The sequence below is a fragment of the Hibiscus syriacus genome, unplaced genomic scaffold (assembly GCF_006381635.1).
Source record: "Hibiscus syriacus cultivar Baekdansim isolate YM2019G1 unplaced genomic scaffold, ASM638163v2 tig00116958_pilon, whole genome shotgun sequence".
In the NCBI taxonomy this organism is placed as follows: Eukaryota; Viridiplantae; Streptophyta; class Magnoliopsida; order Malvales; family Malvaceae; genus Hibiscus; species Hibiscus syriacus.
Genome location: NW_024063484.1, coordinates 1161396 through 1189316, shown reverse-complemented (window position 1 = coordinate 1189316; position 27921 = coordinate 1161396). Strand labels below are relative to the sequence as shown.

General features: G+C 34.5%; 2 protein-coding genes across 2 annotated transcripts; both read right to left on the bottom strand.

Annotated features, from left to right (window-relative positions):
- Positions 1-6064: 6064 nt before the first annotated feature.
- On the bottom strand, positions 6065-12035 carry LOC120189652 (cysteine-tryptophan domain-containing zinc finger protein 3-like). The gene is made up of 8 exons (XM_039192870.1): positions 10860-12035; positions 10262-10623; positions 8787-10167; positions 8285-8753; positions 8021-8178; positions 7730-7890; positions 7122-7282; positions 6065-6592 (listed from the first exon to the last, which is right to left on the bottom strand). Exons 1-8 carry the CDS (start codon positions 11984-11986, stop codon positions 6374-6376), a joined length of 4038 nt encoding a protein of 1345 aa, XP_039048801.1. The 5' UTR covers positions 11987-12035; the 3' UTR covers positions 6065-6373.
- LOC120189653 (cysteine-tryptophan domain-containing zinc finger protein 7-like) lies at positions 12017-15171 on the bottom strand. The gene is made up of 6 exons (XM_039192871.1): positions 15000-15171; positions 14616-14887; positions 12887-12959; positions 12669-12796; positions 12175-12543; positions 12017-12096 (listed from the first exon to the last, which is right to left on the bottom strand). The coding sequence occupies exons 2-6, from the start codon at positions 14706-14708 to the stop codon at positions 12031-12033; spliced, it is 729 nt and encodes a 242-aa protein (XP_039048802.1). The 5' UTR covers positions 14709-14887; positions 15000-15171; the 3' UTR covers positions 12017-12030.
- Between the last annotated feature and the right edge of the window lie 12750 nt (positions 15172-27921).

Genomic DNA, 27921 nt, shown 5'->3' with positions numbered 1-27921 from the left:
CAGCCAGAATCTATGTCACCCGTCATATGATTTGAGCAGCCAGAATCTACGATCCAATCATTCTTGTAGTCAATTCGTTCTGGTGTTGTTACCGTGAGAGTTAATTCTTCTTCCTCCGTAGCAAATAATACTTCAGCATCCCAACCATCTTCACTATTCTCCTTCGAACAAGAAGTAGCAATATTACTTTCAACAGTCTTTTTCGTGGTCCAATAGTCTTTTGCCATGTGACCCATCTTCCCGCAGTTATAACACTTGCCATCGAACTTTCTACTATTACCGCGATTCTTGGATGCTCCCCCTGAATGAGGGCCTCCGTTTCCTTGGTAATTTTTCACCTTGTCATCATCCTTTTTAGATCCACTGCCGGTATACCGCTGAAAAGTGCCTCTGCTTTTGCTGGTGTAGAGCGCTTCCTCTTCACCCTTCAGCGAGACTCCTCCCATTTGCTTGGCCATGGCTTCTTGACCTGCAAGCAAATTTTCGAACTCAACAAGCGATGGTTGTGTCGGCCATCATGGACAATTATTCTTTTTATCCTGGCTTCCCCAATAGCAAATGTCGGATCTAATTCTGAAATTTCGCGACATATCGACTTCACCTTGTGAAAGTATTGGGCAACCGCCATGTCGCGTTGCGCCATTGATAGAAGTTCATTCTCGAGAAGTTGCAATTTTGTATCGTTCCTCTTTGAAAAGAGTGCAACAAAAGTGTCTCATGCTTCCTTTGGTGTTTTAGCATCCCGAATGTGCTCCAATATTTCTTCTTCAATTGTGGTCTTTAAAGCAAACATTGCTTTGCCTGCTTTAATTTTCCATTTTCGCAAGATTCCATTGGCATCTTCTGTCGCCGGTTGTGTAACTTCACCACCACCACCAACCTCCCAAAGGTCTTGACCTTGTAAGTATGACTCCATACATGTTGCCCACGTGTTGTAGTTTTTGTTGTTGAGCTTCTTGATTCCTCCAACTACTTGAAGATCACCCATTTTAACGACAATGCTTTGACTACACCGAACAAGCTTGAGTAACAAACGTGCAGAGTACTAAATTACTCTAAATACAAAGAAGCTCCACAAGGTTTGTAATAACCCCGGTAATAACTCAAGAAATATTTTCTGAAGTGGAAGATCAGTTAAAAACTGCAGCCACTGAGCATACTCATAATTTCAAAAGACCTTAAAAACGTTGCTCTGATACCAATTGTAGAATCAAAATAGAGTAAAAACTCTAATTGATTGAGAAGAAGAAAAACTCTTTAAAATAATCTCACAAAATTGCAAAAGGGAAGAACTCTTAAGAAAATTTTCAAATGCTTATAATTAAGCTTTGATTGTTGGATGATAAAACTCAAATACAAGTAGGGTATTTATAGGTTACAAGAAACAATCTAAATCACTCATTAAAATAAGCACTAAATAATCTAAACCATTGAAATTAAAACATGAGAAAAATACTTAACTTTCACCTAACTAAATTGATGTAAGCAATGACATCAAAACTAAATTGACGTAAGCAATGACATCAAATTAATTTAGGTGTGAACTTATTTAGGCTAATATTGAATTTTCAACATTTTTCATATTTTTGCTCTATTTTTTCTTTTTTTCACTTTGGTCCCAAACATGTAAACAATGCAAATGCTAATCAAGCTTACTACCACGTTAGCAAAGGCATGTCCAACTAAGAACAACCATTGTCCGATGTAGCTCATGCTCATGCAAATACATTTCTCCAATATGCAGTACATACGTTTTTTTCTTTTTGGATAAAATTTGTATAATTTTTTTACTATTTTAGTCTTTTTCCCTTTCTTTCACTTTGGTCCCGAAGGGCAAACACTGTAAATCCTGACCGAACCTATTATCACATCAGTAAAAAGGTGTGCCCAGCAAAGAACGGTCGATGTTTGGTCTAACTCATTCTCGTGATAATACAAATATGTGTTTTCAATATGTATCACACACATTTCTTCTTTTTAAATAAAATTCATATTTTTATTTTACATATTTTGCTCACTTTTCCCGTTTTATTTCACTTTGGTCTCAAACAGGTCAAACACTATAAATTCTGATTGAACCTGCTGCCACATTAGCAAAGGCGCACCCAACTGAGAGTGGTGGTCATCCATTTTGACCCGTGCTCGTGCAAGTAAGGGGCTGTTTGTTTACTTCATAATAATTAAGTGCGAAATGATTCAAATGTTGAATGATTCAGAGGCTCTGAATGGTTTAGCTCTGAATGTGACATGTTGTTTGATAACTGGCTCTGAATGATTCAGAATGTACTTCTGTGATGAATCATTCAGTACTATTTTGTTGAATCAATCAGCACTGAATCATTCAGAGGTGCAAAACAAACGCGCTGAATGTTGAACGGTTCAGCATTCAACGCTGAATGATTCCATTAAGAGACAAACAAACAACCCCTAGGTGTCTCTAACACGTACCACACACGTTTCTTCTTTTTTAGATAAAAATATATACATTTTTTACATTTTGCCCTCTTTTTTCCTTTCTTTCACTTTGGTCTTAACAACGCAAACACCATAAATCCTAACCGAACATGTTGTCATGTCAGTATAGGCGTGTCCAGTTAAGAACGGCTATCATCCTGCCCGATATGTGATCGTGCAAATACATATCTATGACACGTAGCATGCAGGTTTCTTATTTTTGGATAAAACTCGTATATATATTTTTTATATTTTTACCTTTTTTCTTTCTTTCATTCACTTTGGTCCCGAACAAGGCAAATATTGTAAATTCTTACCGAACCTGATTCCACGTCAACAAAGCGCACCCTGCTAAGAGTGGTCGTTGTCCAACTCGGCTCTAATACGTACCACGCGTGTTTCTTCCTTCCACAATTTTTTACATTTTATCCCTTTTTCCCTTTCTTTCACATTGATTCTAAATAGGGAAAACACTACAAAGTCCGACTGAACCCATTGCCACATTAGTAAAAATGCGCCCAACTATGGTCCTACTCATGCTAGTGCAAATACCCTGCTAAGAGTGGTCGTTGTCCAACTCGGCTCTAATACGTACCACGCGTGTTTCTTCCTTCCACAATTTTTTACATTTTATCCCTTTTTCCCTTTCTTTCACATTGATTCTAAATAGGGAAAACACTACAAAGTCCGACTGAACCCATTGCCACATTAGTAAAAATGCGCCCAACTATGGTCCTACTCATGCTAGTGCAAATAGATGTATCCAACACGTAACGTGCATGTGTTTTTTTATGGGATAAAATTCATATATTTTTTTTATAATTTGAGTCCCTTTTCCTCCTCCTTTCACTTTGGTCATGAATAGGACGAATTTTGATCAAACTTGTTACCACATCAACAAAGACACACCCAATCAAGAGCGCCTTAGCAAAGATACTTTCAACTAAACTCGTCTTTATCTTACGTGATTGAAAAATATGTCATTTTTTAAATAACATTTTTATACAATTCATATAATTAATTATTAAATGAATATTATCCCCATAAAATTACCTATAAATTCAAACATTAGGATTGGAAAATTTTCAAAAGCAATGAAATTTCCTTTGAAAAGAAATAAAAGAGAAGGATGGGCTCGGTTTTATCAAAGTCTAAAAGTGATCTAGAAAAAGTGGATCGTAAGGAGTACCAAATTCAGTGCATATGAACAAGATTCCTATGATCTCCTAAATAGTATAAAGGAACAAAATTTATACACGCTATCAAATTAAATTTACATAATTACATTTATTTTAATGTAAAATTATAAAATCTCAATATTAAGTTTTAATTATTAAACACTAATTTTTAAATCTAAACCTTAAATCTTAAAACTCTAAACTTTAAACCTTACTTAAAATAAATAATATTAAAATAAAAATGAGTGTATGATGTATGAATTTAATTTTGTAGAGTGTATTAGATAATTTTCTTAGTAGAAAACCAACAAGGTAAGGAACTCTATAAAATAAATTTTGAATTTTAGACCTATTAAAAATATTAATAGTATGAAAGATAGTATATGCTTATAATTTTTCTTAACTATTGACAAAACACACATCCTACAGATGTAACTGCTTGAACCCAAAACCTTTAAGGAGAGTAAGATTATCTTTAACCACTGAGATCAATTGATATTGTTATAATATTTAAAAAATTATAAATTTGATTATGTTTGAATATAATTTCCTTCAATTTCAGAGTTTAGAGTGGTTTAATTGCAAATTATTAGCACCAAACAAGCCCATAATTGTGTATCGAAGTAGGGGGTTCAATAGTAGATGAGATAATGAACCACCCCCTTGAATCCTAATGATTTGTACTGTTGACAAAATTATTATGCTTTCCCCCTCTTTATATGTATATATTTATCCCCAGTCCCCACCTTTCTCACACTTTATTTGTTATATAGACTCACTTTACCATTAAATGTTGACTTATGGAGGGTCTAGCTTTAATTAATTATTTAAGCTTAAACTAGGTCTAAATTGTCAAATCATTTACGTCCAAACCATAGCTCATTATCCATATACACATCTTTATGGTAGACTTGGACCTATTTTTTTAAGAGCTCTCATTTCATATAAATTTAAGTTTTACAAGTAAAAAAATCAAAACTTAAAAACAGAATCACAGCTAAAATTTTAAACTAAAAAAATGTACGAAATCCATTAGGTCCATCTGACGAATTTTAATTATTTATTATATTTTATGAAATTCGTCATTTCTACACGATGAGTTCCAAACACAATGAATAAATGATCCAAATCTCAAAATAATTTTCCAACTTCTATATTTCTCCCCAAAAAAAAACATTCCCGTTTAGATTATTTAGCCAACTGAACCATCTTTACTCTGATAAAAGTTTGATCTTGTAAAAAAAATAATCTATCGACGATGCTTTCCGTCACTAATAGTTAGAAATAAATTTTATTGGAAGGACGTTTACACAACAAATAGCATTCCATAGGTTAGTTAATGCCAGCAGCGATGGGGAAGTTACAAGGTAGTTTTACAGGAAATCGTTTAGTATGGATAAAACTGTCACACTTTAAGGTATTTGCAGTGATTATTATTTTTAACTCCATAAGGAGATTTAAAAAAGTAACTTACCCTTATTCTCATATGTAACGGAGTAAGGGGAAGATAGGATAGTAGATTGCCCCAACGCCAGATTAGGAGCAACTTCCGTGGGAGACCTCCGAATTATGAATTGCCCACAGTGGAACTCGATCTCACGACCACAAGGTTAAAAGTCTTACGCTCTACCAACTGAGCTGGACGGGTCACTGTAGACTACTTAGCAGCAACTAAATTTACTGCCCTTTTAGAAACCAGTCACTATCTAGGTAAGCTACATATTTAGTCATCTATTTATTTTCATGATTTTTTATTTTTGTAATTTTATTTTAGTCACTTAATTTTTTTAAAAATCATACCTAATGTTTTATTTTGTTCATCCATCTTTAAAAAATAATTAAAACTATTGACATGACCGCTTTTTTATTTTTTTTAACAATAACACGATATTATCTTATAATGACATCAATATCACCGTTAATTTTTTAAACAACATATTATTAAAACAAAACTAAAATATAACGTTATGTATGACTTTTAAAAAAATAGAAAACCAAAACAAAATCACAGGAAGAGGTGGATAATAAAATACATAATTTACCCTAATAGAAATATTATTTCTCAGCCCATTATTGGTTTTATTAGATAATTTTAATTTCTTATCTAATTTAATTTAATTTAATTCAAAGAAGAAAAAAAGTACCTACTTTGAAGAGATCTTTTAATAAAACCCATATTTTTAAATCACGAGACAATAACGGTCATTTACCTAATATGTATTTATTATTAATATGATGAATTCAAATAATATGGTATGATTGACATTGCAAAGGAGCTCTAAGAAAACAATGGAACTTGCAAAAAAGAATATGATTTACCATTCCAAAATTGTGAGGAGAACATTGATGCATAAATTGATAGAAGTGATCCATCAACAGTATATCAGTATGCAACCTACTCAAAACGGTTGCCTAATCATCTCTATGTATTCTTTTCCTTTGACCCCAAAATAAATGGAGCAAAACAATACTACTATACGCAAAGCTAGAATTCCCATCCTATTTTGCCAACCCACAAAGCTTAAGGGTGAGTGTGCTTAAAAATGTCAAGGTGATTTTTTTTAAAGAAATATACATTACCAAAATTTGCAGATTAGTCTCACTTTGTACACGTACAGAGAGGCAACATGCTGTTGGTGACCAACGTCTTTGCTAGTTTCGAAATGAGGTCTAAGCAGGCATCTTTCTCCACTAGACATGGGGGTTCATAAACCCAAAAAATACTGTACATACATCGTAACTTACTCTCTATCACCACCTAAACCCGAACGACTAATGGCCTCCATAGCCTGCTGAACCAAGCATATAAATCCATCCACATCCTGGAAGCTGAAATCAATCACCTTTCTAACAGAAATAATACACTCAGTGTTTTGTGTTTTTTCCAGGGATGCATTTGCGGCTGTAAAAGCACTTTGGGTTTTTCTTGTAGCCTCCATAGCAGAACCCATGTCCTGTGTCTGTAGAAGAGGAACATAATAATGCATTTACCAACTTGAACCACCTTATTAGGCTTTAACATGACATTGACAGGTTTTCATTTTCCATCCTAAATAAGAGCATGACAATTGAAAAGGAAAACAGATAATCCTATGAAGTCTACAAGAAGTAGGTTCAGACTGCAGCAGGTTGGGGAAGAACCTATATCACCGAGTACCCGATTCGACTAATGCAAATTGTACTGCAGGGGCTAGAGATTAGGCTTATACGCATTAGCCTTTTTTGGCACTTCATTCAAATTATTATCTTATTTCCACCAAAATCATATATATCCAAGTCCAAATACCTCAAAAGAACTTAAGGGGTTGTCCACAGTAGCTCATCTACCTAGGAACATTCTAGGAGCAAAGCATTGCATATAGACAGTTTCTAATAATTACTGAAGCAAATACTGGGTGTAAATCACTGCCTAATAAAATATATAAATTAAATGATTTAAATAAAAAAGCAAAGAGAAGGAAAAAAGATTGGCAGACTGAATCAACTTACAAAGTTGAGCAGCCGAACAAAACTTGGGCGATTTCTAGCAACAATGACATGGGCCCCACCAACATGTGAAACTAAACCCTTGGCTAATGGAGCCTTTTCCACGGTTTGTTGATTATTTAAGTTATTATCTACATCTGATGCAGAAGATGATGGAGATTCACCTGGAAGAAGACATCCAAAAAAACTAAGGTTGCAATCTTAACCCAGAAAAAGTCTTTTTAGAGAGAAAAAGTAATATGTTAACAATATATTTTATGTTAGAACCACAAAAGCATGATATGCAACAAGAATTAGAGCTCTAGCCACATCAGGAAATATCAACTCGTTACAGCTTCAATGGGACCTTAACCAGAAACAAGCACTGGTGGTTCTCCAACAGGAGAGAGAGAGAGAGAGAGAGAGAAACACCTTCTTTCTGTAGTTTGCTTTATCAAGTTATACAGTTAGGTGAACCTTCTAATTAAACTAGCCAAGGAATAAGAAATGACATTCACTAGAAGATGAGACAAACACATTTATTGCCAAATATTCAAACTTCAAAAGTAGATACTATCAAATAACAACCAAATGTGCAATCAATCACAGAGAGAAAAACAAGCCTGGCTAACCTTGGGGAACCATCTGAAGAGTTGCTTGCAACTCATTCCAGTCACGGCAGCTAGTAGAATGTTTGCAGAAAACAATTCTCATGTATGCTACCTCCATGCATCTATAAGCCAAAGTAGCAGCAGCCATTTCTCCACTCTTTTCAAATTCTTGGGCACACATTCTGTGAACTTGAGAAGTCAGCATTGTGCAAGATACAGGAATTCGTGAAAACTCCTAATGTAAATATAAACAACCAAATCTAATGAAGTTAAAAAAAACAGTTTCCTATCACTTCTGAAGCATTTACATACTCGCAAAGTTTTGTGGCAGTGCTATAAATTTGCATGTGGTTTGTGTCGCCATGTCTACCACTCTCACTATTGTTAGTCTCTAGACAGGCAGCAACGCCGAGAAACTTAAGAGCAGCTTTGAAGTAAATCTCATTGCTTTCAAAAACAAAACCAGAACTCTGAAAGACGATGAAATGGTAGTAAACAGTTAGAATAAGAAAAACCTTATCAAATAACTTTGAGAAAGTGGAATACATGTGTCAGGAAAAAAATCAGAAAATGAACCTTTAACCGATCGGCATAATTTCTAAGCTTCTCGGCATCATTCAGGGCATTATTTGCTGCCTTGTTGGAGGAATTTACTCTTACTGGACTGTGAGCCTTACGTAAGTCAGGTATGTGTTTCCCCGAACTGTGGTTAGATCCATTCTTGCTGCCAGCTTTTACGGGAAGTTTTATAGCCTCAGACGAATCAACATTACAAGAGCCATTAACTGAAAACCCATCAGAAACAACTCCCTGTTCAGCTTCTGGTGCTGTTAGATGGCCCTTTATTTCTTGCTGACTTTCGACTTCACAATGCAAATATGATTTTGAGATTCCACTTCTTGTCTCCTCTTGCATTACTTTAGTTTGACCATCAATATCCCGGATCAGGTTTTTCTCAGGGGCAGTCTTCCCCTTTGTACTGCATGCAGCAGCAGATTTTGAGTCAAAATCATGCTTTTTATTTGATCGAGCTTCCTTTCTACTGCCACTTGACCAATGTCCTGAAGGATCTCTCCTTTCAATATAGTTCTTCTCACCCTTGTTAGGTTTTGGCAAATTGAGTTTGCAATCAGCAACTGTTTCTTGAAGACATCCATGACCCTTGGGACCAACATCTGGCTGATAATTCATGTTCTTTCTAGAACACAAATCTTCCTGTTGATCTGCTGGATCATTAACCTTCATCTTATCTTCAGCAGAACTTTCACTGTTCTTTATCTGTGAACCCTTGTCAGATTCCTGAGAAAATGCATTGACCTGGCATTCCCTGTTCACTCTATCCTCACAATGGGGACGTTCTAGAGCATACTGTCCATTTTCTGCAAAATGTGTATCACCATTGCACAAATGGCTATACCCCAATCTAGAAGAAGGTTTTGTTTTAATGCTAATTTTGCAAATATAATCTCTATTTTGACAATCCACGGTAGCATATTTATGCGATTTAGGATTAAAATCACTTGACACTTTCTCTTTCATTTCTGGAACAGATTGAACAAGCTCAACAGTACCTTCTCCATCCCAACATCTTCCATAATTGCCACTTGGGGGAATGCCAGTATTATAAGCAGCATTCTTCACTGAATGCTCCTCCCCTTTGTTTGATGCAAACTTTCCTGGATACGAGGTCCTCATGGGAGACGAAGAAACCGACTCAACTGGTGAACCCCTTACTTGTTCAAAGTTTACTCTAGTTTTATGAGAACCAGAAACCATTGAAGAGCTAGACATTGCAGCCTTCGAAATTTGTCCAGTTTCAGAATCCATTCTCAATGAATCAAAGCCATCCAAAGTTTGTTGGGAAGAGGACTTTTTCTTGTGTTTCCTAAGTTGCTGGTTCCTATCAATGCTTCTGACTTCTTCAGAGCCACCAATCAAATGATCCATGCTTTTCCTGTTTAATGTGCCATTACCATCATTCCGAAGGGGCTGCTTCCCCTCAATCTTTGAAAGTTGTGATTTCTTTCCATTCCTAAATCCACTCTCACTGCTTTCTTCCTTTATATATAACTTGTGCCCGTTTTGATAGTCCTCCCGGTCCTCCAATTTCCTTTTCTTCACAGGAGCCATTTTATCAGTTCTTTTCATGTCTAATGGCATACCATCTGATGAGGCCTGAGTTTGATCCACAAATTTCTCAACAGAAACTGCTGATCTTTCTTTCAAATCATGCTTTACATCGCCAGAATTGAAGTACTCATTATAATTCTGCATATTTGTTCCATTTGCTTGAGTTGGCAAGCCAGTGCTTGTATTAAGGCCCACCATTCTGATGTCCAAATTAGAACTGTGAAGTTTATCAGTGGTACATACAGCTGCCGTTTTGGCTTTCTTTGAACCTTCATTCGGGTACAGACCAAACTCCCTCTTGTTTTTCATCTTTGCTTGCTTGGTCACTCCTACAATCAAACAAATGCCCAAAAAATAAACAACTAGTCTCTCAATATAAAAGTTTGACTGATAATATAATTTAGGCTATCAAGTGGATTAAACCTGCAACTGGATCCTTTTCATTTTGCTGAAAGCTAGTTTTCTCTGTGAGATTTGATTCAACGGGAACCTGGGTCATGTTCTTTAAGAACCTACTTTTCAAAAATTCCTGCTGCTGGTTCTTTTTAGTTTTTGACATCTGACTCAGGCGACCTTTACTTGCTTTGTGCAGTTCCTTTGTGTCATGGTTCTTGCCTTGAATTGATGATACCTGAGAATTGAAACCAGAGTTTTTCTGATCAAGATGTTGAAGATGAGCTGACAAGGTTGGGTTATATTGATTCTCAGCAACTGGGATCTGGTACAATGCATTAAGAGCTTTCGTTGTGTCATCCTCACAAATGTCACACCGGTTCATTCCAGGCCTATACAAAAAATTAAACAAAAATCAGCAAAAGCAAAATTACAAGCATGTGTTCACACTTCACAGAAATACACAACGCATCTACAAATGCACCCATGATTCACCATGTGTTTTTACTTATTTGCACATCAAAAAGCATCAGGTGAACTAGCGGAAAAATGCACATAGGATGTGCTCAAACAAAGGGAAAAGCATACGCAACAAAATCGTTATTTCATAGGCATCTAAGGAACTTACAGCCAATTAAGCATGCTACACAACCACTTCTCAGGGAGTTGTTCAGGTTTAGTATCAAAAGGCAAAAGTCGCCACTTGTGACAACGATCACACTGAACCCAGTTTTCTTCTATGAGAACAGGTGCAGTTGCTGCCAATGTTGTTGTCTGCGAGGCAAGTGTCTTACCGGTGAGGTGAGGAACCACACCTGAAGCATCCTCTCCCAAAAGCTGGTTGTCAACTGTTCTATCACTAAATATTTCTTTTGGCCTATTGTGAACAAGCCTCGTTGATGGATCCATTTTTTCATGTTTTTGTTTCAAATTGGTGTCAAATGCATCTCTACGATTATCTCGGACCTTATCCTTCAGTAACTTCAACTTATGCATCTTACTTTTACCTGAAAAAAAACTCTGACTAGAACTGGTGGTATCTTTAGGTGTTGCACCCACATCAAGTTTCAAACTTTCCTTCATTGAATCAGCAGCAATTCGTCCAGCATTTTCACAACCTTTTGACTTTTTTCTCTCAAACAATGTGTTTTCAGAGGGAATATTTATTTCATTCTGAACATGAAATGTAGCTGCCTGACAAACCTTAGCTTTTGAATCTTCCTTACGCTTTAAAGGTGCAGTATTTTGGTTGCATTTACTGCCATCATAGTCCACAAGGCCAAGTGAAGCATTCTTCTCAGAACTTACTACACTCTGTTTCCGAGCCTTTTCAACTGAACAGCGAGGAATATCCTGTTTTTTCTTCTTGCCACTAGATCTACTCCTTCCAGATATTGACTCCAAAGAATCCTTCTTTAACGAGTAAGAGGGAAATAATCCAGCCTGATTGGCATCCACAGAAATATCGCATACCCTATGTGTGGCATCCATAGAGCCAGTAACATTCACTGAATTTGATAGAGACGTGTGTTTCAAGTCATTAGCCAGCAACTCCTTCCCTCCTGCAATCTCGTTTTCCGACTTCTTTCTTATGAGCAACTTCTTATCATTCTCAACCTTCACGCAATTCCCATGCTTTGTTTCCAGCACCTTTTTGCATTTTGCAATTAAAAATTTTGTTTTCTTCTCTTTTCCATTACCCAAAATGGACTTATTTACTAACCCAGAAGAATTTTCTCGACATCCCTTAAGCATGGGGGTAGTTGTAGTATCTCTAGAAGGTCCTTCCTTCTCCTTCCTTAATATAGCAAGCTGTTAAGAGGAGATACGAGTACACCACCAGGGACATGGAAGGAAGTCATAACCTGTATAAAAGCATAAAATATTAACACACCCTTCTTAGTTCATACACAGACATATTAAACAACCAAGAGAACCTCTACCTGAAGAATTTTAGTAGGTGATTCATTTGTAGTTCCCGGTGAACCCGTCACTGTCCCTCCACTTTCATCGGGACTGTTCCCCAATGACGAAGATGGAGAATCATCAAGCCCAAGACCACTATAGATTGCAGAGTTCTTTTGAACTTTGCTATCAGATCCCACCTTAATTCGCACCTTCAGTGTCTTCTGGTCAGTGTGAATCTTTGTTCTGTTAAAACTCACATCCTTTAAGGCAGGCTTCCCGACGACATGATTAAAAGACAAATGAGAAATATGTTTAGCTGCAATATTGCCACTTGAGCAGGAAGCATTCCCTGGTCCCACAGTTAGGGATGCACTTGGAGGAGCTTTTGATTTCTGGAATGCAACCTGTATCGTACCAGAGTCGACAGCAACCAATTAAACAAGAATTTTAGAAGCTGTCTAGGCAACAGGTAGGTACATCATCTTCCAAAAAAAAATGATCAAATATATAATGGATAGTGATCATATACCTCCATAGATAAATTGTTTGTAGATTTTGGTGTGCGGGAGTTCCCCTGTGGTTTCTTTGGATGTGATAATCTTGAAGGAGAACGTTCATAGGTAGGTAAAAATGAGCCATACCCACCAAATTGTGCCCCTGTTAAGAAATTTTAGTCTTCATCATCAACTTCAAACATCAACCTTTCAATAGTATTTTACATTTGTAAAACTGTGATCAAACACTTACCCAAGGTTTCTGCAGAAGCACCACCTTCAAACTCTTTTTGGAAATGACCCAAAATGTTTTCAATCTTCCCATCCTTAAATAAATGAAATCTCACATTACTAATGGAATAGCACAGAGAATGTTGATAACTGTATGTTAAAGCTGATATATATTGAATTACAATGGGCAGAAGTAATAGTATAGTCTCAAAGTCCAACCTTTTTAGGAAATATTGCCTTAATACTACAAATATGAATTAGATCGAATAAATTAAGAGAATTAATAAAGTTAAATCACATTTTGCATTCAAAATAAAAGCCATCATCAGCCTAAAAAAATTCTGAATGTGGAGGAAGTTTTGAAGATCATCCAGACAAAGAAATTTTTATCATGCATCAAATTGTTGCTGAGAAACAGGACAACATTCTAACACTATCCCATCACATAACTAACTAGAAAACTGAACAAAGACACCAATGGGGCATTAAAACATATTCTTAAACATATTCTTCTAGTTCTATTATATTCCTAGTGATGAAAACTTCACCTTGCTAAGCCAAGCATTTATCTACAAAACCATGTCAAAAACGACTTGTCTACTACGTCTGCAAAGAACATAATAATCTCATCCTCAAAGGTTGACTTCAAAACTTCGGTAAAACAATAATCCCACACCACAAAACCTAAAGCCTAGTAGGATTTTAATTCATATGAGGCACAACTTATTCTTGTTAATAGTTTCATAAACCTTATGTCTAATAAAAACAATATTTTAATTCATATGAGGCACAACTTATTCTTGTTAATAGTTTCATAAACCTTATGTCTAATAAAAACAATATTTTTTTTTTGATAGGAATCTAATAAAAACAATATGAAACTAATAAAGTGGCATGTGAAGCTTATATATTGACCAGATTCAATTAAAACGGGCACCAAAAGCCATTTACTATTATCATCTCAAAGCTCCATTCTTTTAAGGAACTCAATAATAACATATGAAACTAATTATAACTTAATATTGTAAATATGGATTAGATTAAATAAATTAAGAGAACGGATAAAGTTAATCACATCGTACATTCAAACGAAAAACTATCATCAACATAAAAAAGTTATAAATGTTGAGGAAGTTTCAAAGGTTATCCACGCTAAGAAATTTTTATCATGCATCAAATCGTTGCTGAGCGCAGGACAACATTTTAATGCCATCGCATAGCACAACAAAATACAAAACTGAACAAAGACACAAAATGGGGCTTGAAAATTTATTTTTCTAGTTCTCTCGCATTCCTACGGATGAAAAATTAACCGATAAAAACCATGAGGTTGCCTAAGAAAGTATATCAAAATAATAATTTTGTCTACCAAGTTTGCAAAGAACCAAATGACCTCATCCTCTATAGTCGACTTCAATACTTAGGTGAATCCATGATCAAACACCACAAACTTGAAGCCTCGTAGGATTCTAATTCATGATAAGGACCAGAAGTTATTCTAGTTAGCAATTAGTTAATTCCCCTTCATGTCTAATAAGCCCAAACTAATCCATTCCTAGCAATAAAGCTTGATAGAACTGCATTGCCTACAAAGTGGCATAAATGCCTAATCGAACTTAGAATTCAGCAAATTTCCAATCAAAAGACCCAAATTGCATCAACTAAAGCATAACCCCAGGTTTTAAACATAAAAACGGATGTAAAATCAGTAGAATTTTCATTTTAAAAAATAAAATGATTTGAACCCTTACAAGGTAAGATAAAGCGGTATCGGGGTTAATGTTGTTGTCGTCATCTCTGTAATAGCAAGCTTCTCCTTCTTCAGGCTCCGAATTCTCATCCATCTCCAAACCCACACGCAAAAACCCTAATCATAACCCACCAAAACCTTAGCCCCTCGCCCCTCCTTCCCGAAAATCCAACATCACCAAAAAGTTTTTCTTTTTTATAAAAAAAAACAAGATAATATATTCTAAAAACTAAAAAAACCCGCAACGAAAATCTCCGAAAACCGCCTTGGATCCTACCAAATCAAAGGGAGGAAGTAAATAAACAAAGCCGTTTTTAATCCATCAAAATCATAATAAAAAATTTTGTCGATTATTATTTCAATTTTTTTCATTGTATAAACTCACTATCAGGGATATAGATGATCAGATGATGAACAATGGAATCGAACGACGAGTGCCGCCGAATTGACTCGTTCCGCGTGGCGGTGCCGAGTTGTCTTTTCCCCCCTCTTTTGGGGTTCCGAAAATTTGTTTACACTTTTCTTCTGAACAAAACTGCGGAAAGAAAGCTGTTGTGGTTCTTGTGGCCTGTGGGTCTCTTGTTTGGGGATTCTATTTCTTATACGTATTGTTAATTACTTTTATTTTTTCCTTTTTTATTTTGACGCAATGAAAAAAATAAATGTTTAAATTATATTATTTATTTATTTTATATGTCTAAATTATTTTTCGTTTGAAGTATGTATTTTAAGTTTTTGATGTTACATTTTTAAATATTTATGTTGTAATGATAGTTAAAAAAATGTCTATATTTTTAAAAATATTATTATTTTTTAAAATAACCCTAAAATTATCTCAAATAGCAAAAAGTCCCAATAGCCCTAAAAAAAATCTTAATGCCAAATACATTATCGACTGCCATCGTCCTCTTTGTCGTCACTCTTATCATCGTCGGACCCCACTGGCCACTGTCACCCCTTATCGTAGCAATCCCACGAGCAAGGGACCAAAGCCGCAACATTGTGTTGAAAGTACGAGTGGCTATATGGTAAATCATTTTTCGACGAAAGGATTCTTAGATTGCTCCATCCGTGCGAAAAAAAGGGGATGTGAAGAAAGGAAATACTAGACGAGCCACGCACTTCAATTCAAGGAAAATCCAAGTCTATTGCCTCCTACAAGTGACCTTTTATTGAGATGATTCGTAGAATGAGTCATTTGAAAAAATCGGGACATGGAATTGGAAGAGGGAACGATAAAGATTTAATTTTATGAATTTTAGGATCTAAGGGATGAGGTGACGTCAATGACGATGGTCGTTTAAGGGGTAAGCAACGAAGAGCGAGTGGTCGATTATGATTTTTTAAGGTTTTTGAGATTTTTATATTTGAGATAAATTTGGGGTTATTTTGAAAATTAAAAATATTTTTATTTTAAAAAATATATAAAACGTAACACATGTAGGATAACATTTTTTAACAGTTGTTATAATGTAGACACTTAAAAGAGTAATATTAAAAATATTATGCACATACTTTAAACAAAAATATTTTAAGCACTTAAACTGAAGAAAATATAATTTGAGTACTTATTTTTTAACTAAGTCTTTTATTTTTCCAAATGAATTTATTTATTCTATTTCTAATAAATAAATTTTTGATACTTGTTTTGGATTTGGTATATATATATATATATAATTAATTAATTAATTTTATATTAATATTTATATATTTTATATTTTAAAATTTAAAATTATTTTTTACTAATCGATTGTACTTTAAATTTTAAAATCTTTATGGAGAAAATTTTAAGTCATTTTTTTAGGTTAGATTATTTTTCATAATAGGCCAATTCTACGCATGGGAAAATAGTGTAAGAATTCAATCTAATCAAGTTGACTTAAAAATAATTTAAGTTTACGAGTTTTATTTTATAACTCAAATAGCATTTACAAAAAAAATTATATCGAGCCAATTTTATGAAATTCGAGTTGTTTGAGTTTCTGTTTAAATATAATTATAAATATTTATGATGTTATTGTACTAATTGATTTTAATTTGAACCCAGTGACCCCAGTAGTAAAGTAATTGTTGTTATTCCTTGAAATCTCAGTTTCGAGCACTAAAATTGTAGCGATCAATATCAAATAGTTAAGAGTTATCTTTGAACGGATATTACCTTGTCCTTACCACATATTATAACAAACAATTTGATATATATATATGTGATATACATATATTACGCATTGTTGAGACACTTGATTCAAATTTAAAGTCGGTTTGAATTAAAAAAACATAGCTTTTTAAGTATAATCTAAATTTGCTCACCTCTATTGGAAAAACATAAACAACATCGTTTCACGTTCAGATTTGTTAAAGGACCTCCCAAAAACTCGAAAAGGGAAAAGGTACAAAGATTCACCTCCTTCAAACGTGTAATTCAGTTCATATATTTATATATAAAAAATAAAATAATTAGGTTCATACATTATTAAAAAATTAAGTAGTTTTTATATATAGATTTAATAAATAATATTAATATAAAATTATATATATATTAATTTTTAAAATCCGAAAAGAGTTAATATTTCATATATGGTTAGTCCAAAGGAAATTTTCCATCAGAGTTGGTATGATGATTATAGATACCGATGGTACCGAGACTCCGATGTCTACAAAAGTTTGAAAATTTTACGTTAAATCCTTTTAAAACTTAAAATATTAATTAAGTCTGCTAAACTTTTTAATAATTCATATTCAACACCAATTTTTATTTTTATTTTTAATTAGATCCCATATATTTAAAAAAAAAGTCTCGTTAAGCCGCACAATGTTTTTAATTTTTTTTATTAGACCAACTTTTTGAAAATTATCACTAAACCCCTTCAATTTACTTGTGGATGATGCCATGTATTCCTTGAAAAGCTATAAAATCAGAACTTAAATATACATTTTAAAAAGGAGATATGATCTTGTTACATAATGTAAAAAAAATAAGGAAATGAAAAAATAGTTGGCTAAAATTAACAGTAGGAAATGAAAAGATATTCACTATAAGAAAAATAGAGCATTAATCTCAGACATCTATTTTTTCATCCAACGATCTTAAATTTGTGGTCATTTGAGTTCGTCTAATTGTAGTCATCCTTGATCATACTAATGGTCATTAAGTTTCATAATATAGTAACATATGTTTAGTTGAATTAAAAAAAAAGAACTTTAAGTTTTTTAGAAAGTAAAGAAAATGTAAAAAAAAATCCTAAAGATAAAAATATTATAATAACATTTTAAAATATAAAATTTATTTGATTTAATTTAAAAATAAGTCTCCAAACTATATCATAGGTTAATTTTATATACCTAAGGAATTTTTCATTCAAAATATGTGTTTAACGTTTCTGACGTTACAATTTTAAGTGCATACGCTATAACAGTCGTTGAAAATTTTTGTTATCTGACACGTGACATGTTTATATTATTTCAAAAATTTTATTTAAAAATTTAAAAATCATTTAAAAAAAACTAATACATGCGGCGCAACTCCCCTTCGGTTTCACTACCCCCGCCCCGACAACGAATGGGAATCCTCTCCCATTTATCATGCCTCTACTTGTGTCCCTTAGTGTGCGTTTGGTTTATGGAATGTAGCATTATCTCCGGGAATAGGATTACCGGAATGTAACATTACCTAACACATTATTGGGAATGTTGCATTTTTGTATTTGGTTCGTTTAGCAGGAATGTAAGATTACATTGTTTGTTTAAATGAATAAAAGATTATTGGAATGTATATTTTACCAAATTGTCCTTATTATATATTTGTTTTTTTAACAAGTTGAATTTTAAATATTCAAATGAAAATATTGGAATGTAAGATCAGTGAAAATATATAATTTTACAATAATTAATTTATATATTTAAAAAAAAAATTAAATTCATAAAATTTATATAATTTTTTTTACAAATTTTAAAAGATAAATATGTTTAATAAAATGGTTTAATTTTATTTTAACCCCTGAACTTCATATAAAATTCTAATTATGAATTTTTTGTAAATCATAAATAGTTTAAGGATAAATTTACAATTTAAGTCTCCAAATACCATTGTTGGAAATGGCTTATTAACGGGAGTTGGGAATCTTTGCAATCCAAACGGGGATTCACATTCCCGAAAAAAAATATTCTCCCAGTAATATCACATACCCATCCAAATGCACCCTTAAATTGTATTGGTATACACTAAAGTTTATTATCTTAATTTCTACCCCAATTAATTTTTTGCTTTTTATTTACCTTCTTCTTCTTTATTTTTTAAAAAGAAAACTCAAGCTCAGTAATTCTTGAAACCATAGCTGGCGGAATAAAAATTCTACAATTTCACTATAATTCTACAATTAAAGGACATGGTCTTGACAATTTCAATTTAACTTTAAATGTTATTATTTTCCTGTATAAAGATCGCACCATCTAAGTTTTCTTTCGGTGACTCCGTCATCTTGTTCTTTTTCTTTCATCTTCGTTTCTTCCAAACAGGGGAAATCGAACACATTCAGTATTATCAGTGTAACATATAGGAATACGAAAATATCAGTAATAGGAATCTCCAAGAGATTATTCTCTTCGTTTGCTTCACATACTCACTCTAAAGGTCGCAACAGACAAAACAGAACTAAATTCAACATCATGGTGGAGGGGTGAGTAGCAACTGGATTTAGTCAATATCATGTTCACATATGTATGGGTTGAAGAATTTCTTGCACTGCATCGTAGCTTTCTCTATTTTGTTTTTAATGGTTTTGGAATTGACAAAGTATATATTGGAGCAGGTTGGAAGACGAGGAATGGATGAACGAAGCACAATGTCAAGAATCTAGAGGATATTGCTTCAATGGTGGAAATACGAGTATTTTCATAAAAGTTTTGCCACATTGCTATTCCATCAGTTCTAGTTGTCAAGAGCTTGGATTTTCTTTAAAAAAATATAGAAGGTGAAGGAAAAAATTAATTGGAATAAAAATTAAGATAATAACTTTTAGTGTACACGCGCGCCAATAAAATTTAAGAGGCGCAAGTAGAGACATGAAAAAGGGGCAGAGGATTCCTATCCCTCCCCCTCCCCCACGGAAAGTCTCATTCGCACCTGCACAATTTTCATTCCGCTTCCAGGCGACCAGCCCCCGACGAACTTAGCCCTCCCTCAATTGGATTATTGGGAAACTCTTTATCGTTTATGTGGTATTTTAAATTTATGATTAGGGATTTAGGAGTTTAGGTATTTAGGATTTGGGATAATAATAAGGGTGATGATCGGTCAGTGGGTGAACGATGAAGTATGGGTTTTTGTTCAGCAACAACGACAACGGCCAGAGATGACATATGACGGTCAAAGATGAGGGGCACAACTGAAAATAGGATTTAAAATAAAATATTATGGGGTTTTAGGGTGTTTTTTAGATTTAAGAAAAATTTAGGGGTTTTTATAAATAAATTATAATTTTAAGTTTTTTATTTTAAAATAATGTTTTAAAATTTTATAAACTTGACATGTAAAAAAATGACTGAATTGAACAGTCGTGATGGACCGAACACCTAAAAATGTAATGTCGGAAATGTTAGAGTTTAGACATTTACTTTGAGCAAAAAAATTCTTTAAAGTTAACCTAAGGTATAGTTTAAACACATTTTTGCATTAAACATTTTAAAAAAAACCTATATCTAAATTCAAACACACGTGCAAACTATGTTACTTGAGCTCACATCATTAAGGGAAAATAAAATTTCATTATCACTCATACCACTTAAAACAAAATCATAAATAATTTTAAAGAATCGTAAAATTATAAAAATTTAACAAAGTTCACATAGTTAAAAAAACCTAACAATAATTTTATTTATTCGATAACATAAAAAACAATTAGAAGATGTGATATTTAATTTATTTTTACGTGAAAATGTATAATTTTATCAATTTAATAATTTAATATTGTAAGAATTATATCCTATGTGAGTTTAGAAAAAAATTCATTTTAAGGCCTCCGAATGACAACTAGTTCCAAAATCATATCTCGTAGCGCACATCGAGCCACTTTCCCACATCCTAGAAATTAACACCTTGGATGGACTAACATTAACATATATGATCATCTCATGTTTAAGTGGTCATATGACTATCGGACATTCAAAGTATATTTGCTTTCTTTCTTCTCTCTTCTTTCTGTTTTAGATTTAGCTTCTATATGTCACTTGATATTTAGAGGTGCACAAAAAATTTGAATATTTGATTTTAAGTAAAAAATATCTGAAACTGGATTTGAGAAAAAATGGTTTTTTTAAACCAAATTAGATATTTAAAAAACTAGCCTTTAATATAAACGTTTGGGGGGTTTTTGTGACCGTTTTCCCTAAAAAAAATCACAATTTTACCACTCTAAACATGTATAAATATGTTTGGGATGTATTTGATTGATTACAACTTTCTCAAATCTTATTACACAACACCTAAACCTATTTTTTTTATATACGATTTTTTTTTAAAAAATCGATATTTTTCAAACCGAAACTGGTTACACCGGTTACTCCATCCGGCCCTCCAAACCGGTTAGGATCCGAACCGATCTTTTTAAAATCTAATTTTTTGGCTAGGTGAAAAAACCGGATCGATTTTTTATCCGACTTTGTGCATGTATATTGATACTCATCTACAAGTGGGCCAAATCAGAAAAATAAGAACCATAAATAAAAGGTTAAATCTCTTAATACCTAGTCATTTAAACCATCGTGAATTGTTATCCCACTTGTTATAACACCAACTACATACCAATACACCCCATAAGAAGTCTTATAGAAAATATAATGATAATTACGATAATTAATAATATGTTACAAATGTGTGTAAATTAGTTATTAGTACAAACATTTAATCGAAGGTTAGAATGGTGCGTAAAGAAAGCACCCTTAGAACCATAGTTTAATGTTTAATCGAAAGATGAATTATTAAACCTTGGCATGCAAAAATACGAATCACTTGTCTCTAGGAAGCTATTATTACGGAACAAAATAGTAAATTATTATAAGAATAAAAGTTGAAAGTCTTTGTGAAATTAAAATTGTAAATTTTTACGATTTTTTACTTAAATTAAAAAAAGTGAGATGCGTAAGTATTAAAAAGAGCCTCTAGAGACATCAATCTTCGGCTTTTAAATTCAGAAATAATTATATTTAAATTTACAATTTGTTAAATATTAAAATAATAATAACAATATAAACTAAATTAATATCGAATCCACAAAATAATAATAATAAAATTAAGGGTAAACTACACGTTTGGTATTTATATTATTACTTTTGTTTCAGTTTAGTACTCAAACTTTATTTTTTTCAAAATCATATATAATGTTTAGTTTATGTTTCAATTTGGTATTACCGTTAAAAATTAACAAAACTACTTGATATTTTTTATTTTTCAATGATGACGTGACATTACCTTATGGTGTCATGTCAATATTACCATTAAGTTTTTAACGACAGGATATCAAAATGAAACTAAACTAAATGTTAGGTATGATTATGAAAAAAATTAAATTCAGATACCAAAATAAAATAAAATAATAATTTAAGTACTAAATGTGTAGTTTACTCTAAAAGTAATAGTTTTTGTTGGTACTCGTATGAGTAGTGGTCCCACCAGTTAACCGCACGTGTTTATATGAACACACACAAAAAATAGGCGATTTTCCCCAAAAATCATCGGTCAGATTATATTTCCCGATCTAACACCCGTAGCAGTAAAGCGCGCCCTCTGAACCGCGCTATACGCTGATTTGGCGCCACGTGAGTATAGCACCCCCCTGTACCGCGCTATACGCTGACTGGGTTACACGTGAGGTATAACGCACCCCCTGCTCCGCGCTATACGCCACGTAGGGGTATAGCGCGGATCAGGGGTCGCGCTATACGCCGTACCAAAATTATATTTAACGCGGTCCCTGATCCGCGCTATATAATAATTACATATAACGCGGTGCAAGTACCGCACCATATATGTTTATAAATACCTCGCATCTCTCCTCACATCTCCTCTTATCTCTCCTCTCTTATAAATTAATACAACAATTCCATCAACGAGTAAAAATTCTGGCAATCTTCTTATATTTAATTTAGAAGTTCGTGCGATTTTTCGTTATAAGGTAATTTTGTTATAATTTTTTAATTATACTTATTGTTTATTATCATTATTTGAAAAAATATTATACTAATTATTTTTAATTAATTTTTATGTTTGTAAAATTGAAAAGCGAGAGCATACGTCGAAATAGTTTTGTGGTGCAGGTAATAATATAAAATTATATTATTTAAATTATTTACGTTGATGTGTAAAAAAACATTTGTGTTATATTTTCGTTTATATATAATTTATTTAATCAGGTTTGTTTAAGTTTTTTTTTGCAGATATAATATTGCCGCACTTTTAAACTCAAAGAATGACGCGACTTTCAGCTATTGTTTATTATGATGGTGAAATTCGAGAAGATGAAACAGGCGTTGTTTTCATATCAAATGAGCATGTTAAAATATCATTCAAGAGAAACATAACTCTTGAGGAGCTGATAACGAAGATTTTGAGGAAGATTCATGTTGGAAGTAACAGAAGAATGTCGTCGTTGCAGTACAGATTTCTAACATCATTGTTGCCATTAACTTATACAGCGTTTGAACTTTCGAACAATGATGATGTTCAAATGATGGTTGAAGCTCAAAGTAATTATTCAGACGCTGCTATTGAGATGTATACATATTTTGTTCAAGTGCGTGCTGTTTGGGGTTAATCTTTAAGCTCACACTATGGGCTGACTGAACAAGTTGATCAAGTTGACAGCCCGACTACAGTAATGTGTAATGATTTTAATGCCATAATGGGGAGACATTCATCCGTAACTCCTTACGATATGTACCGAGGTGGGTCCACGAACAATCCGTATGGCAACACCGCATCTAGTTCAAGGGGAAGGCATTCATCTGCAAATTTCTTTGACCATATGGAGATGCCATCGACGCAACCATCTGTGCAGTTTCCATTTGACACGATGGCTTCAAGCTCTAGGGGGAGGCATTTGACTGCGAGCTTTTTCGATCTCAATGTCGATATGCCTTCCAGTTCAAGGGGGAAGGCGTGCAAGTAGTAGGTTCTTCGACCTAAATGTGGAGAGCATGGAGGAACCATCATCTCCACCAGAAGAACCGCTTCGTGAGCCTGGTGCGGATGGTGCTGAGACTGGACTATTCATTCACCCAGAATCACCGTAATTCAACTCTGATGATGATGAAGTTCTAGAAAATATGGCACAAACTGACCCTCCTGCACACATGTATGAAGTTGATTATGGTGCAATGTACAGGCCAGAATTTGCGGATATGCCTCATCTCGGTGACTATGGATATTACTCATCAATAAATAATGGTGAGTTATCTTTAGGCATGGAGTTTTCAAGCAAAGAAGAAGCGATGATGGCTATCAAAAATTACAATATCCGTAATTCTGTTCAGTCCAGAGTCAACCGATCGACGACCGAAAAATATGTATGCTACTGTGCCCGACGCGAAAATGGATGCAATTGGATGGTTCACGTATCGAAAATGAAGAGGAAAAACAACATATGGGAACTAACAGTATACAACGGTCTTCACACATGTTGTGTTGGAGGGGTCAACCAAGATCATCCCAACTTGGACTCTGAAGTGATATGCCAAGCCATCATGCCCATGGTAAAAGCAAGCTCTCATATAGCTGTTGCAGTGTTGATTTCAGCTATACAATCGCAGTATGGGTACACCGTCTCCTATAAAAAAAGCTTGGTTGGCAAAACAAAATGCCATTGTCAAACTTCATGGCGAATAAGATGCATCTTACAACGAACTTCCAGGTTGGTTTAGGCTGGTGCGGACGTTGAATCCTGAGACAATTGTGGACTTCGAAACCTCCTATGCATACTATAATGATCGAGTTCTTCGCAATCGATGCCAATTCTACCGGGTTTTTTGGAGTTACCCACAGTGCGTTAATGCTGCCAAATACTGTAAGCCTGTGGTCCAGATTGACGGGACTTTCTTGTATGGAAAATACAAGCAAGTTTTATTATTGGCAGTTGTCCAATATGACAATCGCAACATTCTTCTAGTTGCTTTTGCTCTTGTCGAAGGAGAAGATACATATTCTTGGGCTTTTTTCCTCCGAAATTTATGTGCACATGTTATCACGAGGGAAAAAATCTGTGACATTTCAGATCGCGGAGCTGGGATCAAAGTAGTAATGAAGTCTTTGGGTCCAATGTGGCAACCACCCTTTGTCCAACATAGGTATTGTCTCCGACACATTGGTGCGAACTATCATGGAAGGTACAAGAAGAATGATGAGCGTCAATTAATTGTGCGCATGAGTAAGTGAAAGTAAGTTAGTAAGTTATACATTTTTTGATCATTTTAATTTTGCAAAGAAAGCAAGTTAGTAAGTTATACATTTTTTGATCAGGTTACGAACTACTTCCTCGAACGTTTGAATCAATGCTTCAAGATTTGCGGGCGAAGAACGAGGAATGATACAATTACATCAGCCTCATCGATAAAGAAATGTGGACGAACGCATATGATGGTGGATATCGATATGGACACATGACGACCAACTTGGTTGAGGCAATCAATTCAACCTTAAAGGGTATACGTCACTTACCTATAGCGGCTTTGGTAAAAAATATATATTTTTATTTGGGGGCACTTTTTGCGAAGCTCGGGGGACAAGCTCAAACCTGGATGCAAGGCGGTCATGTCTATCACCCTAGATTAGTTGCAGATCTACAGAAAAAAATTGCTGCATCAAATGGAATGTCTGTAACAAGCTTCTCAAGAAGGCATGAAATGTTTCGTGTCACAGAGTTGTCGCGACCTCTTCAAGGGATTGAAGCTGTGTCATTAAGAGTAAATCTAAGGGACAGAACGTGCGACTGCAGGTTTTTTCAAGCTCTGAAGTATCCATGCTCTCATGTGATAGCAGCTTGCTCTCATACACGTCAAGGCTATAACCATTTTGTGGATCCCGTATACCTACTATCTGAAGTTTTTAAGGTATACGAATTTGAGTTTCCCCCCATAGGTAGTGACAAAGATCCTGATGAGGTTCAAGATTGTCTTTCGATTGTACCAAATCCGAGTTTATTGAGAGAGCGTGGTCGTCCAAAATCCAATCGAATTCATTGTGATATGGATATTCGAGAAAGATCTAGACAAGACAGAAGATGTGACCATTGTAGAAACCCATGACACACTAGAAAAACATGTCCACTTCTGTTGTCATCAAGTAACAATTGATGAGGAAATGATGTATTTGTTTATCAAATAATAATTCTTGTATTTTAATTTGCATTTACTTCAAGTTAATGTCATTCGATAATCGCTGATGAAGATTAAAAAAACAAACACAATCATTAAATTTTATCAAACTAATAACAATTTGGTATTTAAATACAACAAACTTACAATAAGAATTAAATGGTAAATGATAACCAAATTATAATAACTAATATTAAATGGTAATAAACAAAATTAACTGAAATATTAAAAAAAGTCCAACAAATTTAACAAATAAAGTAAGTATTAAATGTGAATAATAAAAATTATAATTAAACAAAATAAAGTAAATACAAATATAATAAAAAATATATATCGATGCCTGCGTCGTGAATGTGTTCCGCAGGGCGGTGGTTGTCGGTCTCGAGGAGGATTTCTTCGTATCACTGGTTGACTCCTCGCTGTCATCATCGTCGTCGTCGTCGTCATCACCATTCGTCGTCGTCTTGAGCAGGTACATTATGTTGATGAGGAGATGATGACGATGAAGCACCTCCATAGAATAAGGACCCTGGAGGTGTATGACTGACTATCCCACTGGCCTACGAAAACTGGGAAAACCCAGAAATCGCTGAGTGTGAAAACTGTACAGGAGGTGTCTGTGCTGCGACCATGGGTGATGAGGTTGAACCTGCCAAATATCCATTATATGAACCCCAAGTCGGATCTGTAAACATAGACCCATAATAGCCTCCAAGAGGGGTCATATGTGACGGTGGCGATGACGGGGTCATAAAACCAGGTGAAAGCGGCAGCGGCATCTGGTAATGGAAAGGTGATGACAGTATCATATATGGTTGCATCATCATATATGGCTGCGGTGGCTGTTGGGAAGGTCCTGCTACTGCAGCTGAGGATAAACCGGAAGCACCTGCTCTTCGTCCACGAGTCGGGGGACGATGGTGCTGTGTCGGTGAACGTCTCTGTCGACGTCGTGGAAAAGACTGCCCTCGTGCATCCTCGGGAAGTAGAAACGGTTTCCTGTTACTGTTGAACCACTCATAATAATCCTCAGCATACATCAAGAAGTCAGTAAAAATGGGCTCTCTACGTGGAAGGCGCCGATGTCGATCATCCCATAACACGACCTACTTATGATGCCTCACTAGCCAATCTGTATCTGTCTTGCCGCGTCTATCTAAGCTATGCAACTCATTCATATTGCGAGGTACTTCCGGAATTGGTTGAAAACAACCAAACTGCCGGAGCACGCGATCAGTGGAGTGCCACTCAACGGTCGTATAACAGATCAGAGGGACCATCGCCATCCAAACATCTGATGGACCCCTTAACTCAGGTGGGATCACCGCCCTCACATCATCAGTAGAATATGGCACCCATTCAAACTAAAACAAATAATATATAATTTTTATCAAAATAATAATCTAATTATATAACTATAATCTAAAATTAATTTTTATACATTAAAATTCATACCTGTGTGCCAACCTTCTGATCGATTAACACCCTAATTTTTTCTAAATCATCAGGTAGCTCCTGATGATTTTTCCTATCAGTAGACCACCTATTCAAGGAAAAAATTTGTTATACGATGTATAAAATTATTAATATATAAAATCATTTTTATAATTACCTTAGAAGTAGTGGAAATACGAATGAGTTATTCACAACAGGACATAAAAAGGGCAATCGATACCATGCCCAAGACTGCAGTAACAGGAGACATCCGCCGATAGCATTACGTATGTAGTCAGTAGCTCCACATATCTCCCTGTACAGCAAAGCCAAAACTGCCGAGCCCCAACTGAATGATCCGACGAGATGAAAGGCGCTAAGATGTCGCAACCACATGCAGTGAACTAGGTTGCGCGATTTGTCCGACATCAGCAACCCTCCTATCAACTGCAGTATGCATGCCCGTGCATACATCTTAACCTCATCCTCATAGGCGTCTGCGCCCAACTCCCGAA

Bases quoted from the DNA above. Each gene is read 5' to 3' on its own strand.
- LOC120189653 (XM_039192871.1), bottom strand. From the start codon at position 14,708: ATGGATGAGAATTCGGAGCCTGAAGAAGGAGAAGCTTGCTATTACAGA. The intron at 12,960-14,615 runs GTAAGGGTTCAA...CATTTATTTAAG, and splicing joins ATACCGCTTTATCTTACCTT to GATGGGAAGATTGAAAACAT. The intron at 12,544-12,668 runs GTATATGATCAC...GGTACGATACAG, and splicing joins CAAACAATTTATCTATGGAG to GTTGCATTCCAGAAATCAAA.
- LOC120189652 (XM_039192870.1), bottom strand. From the start codon at position 11,986: ATGCTTAAGGGATGTCGAGAAAATTCTTCTGGGTTAGTAAATAAGTCC. The intron at 10,624-10,859 runs GTAAGTTCCTTA...TTTTTTGTATAG, and splicing joins TGTAGCATGCTTAATTGGCT to GCCTGGAATGAACCGGTGTG. The intron at 6,593-7,121 runs GTAAGTTGATTC...CCTCTTCTACAG, and splicing joins TTGTTCGGCTGCTCAACTTT to ACACAGGACATGGGTTCTGC.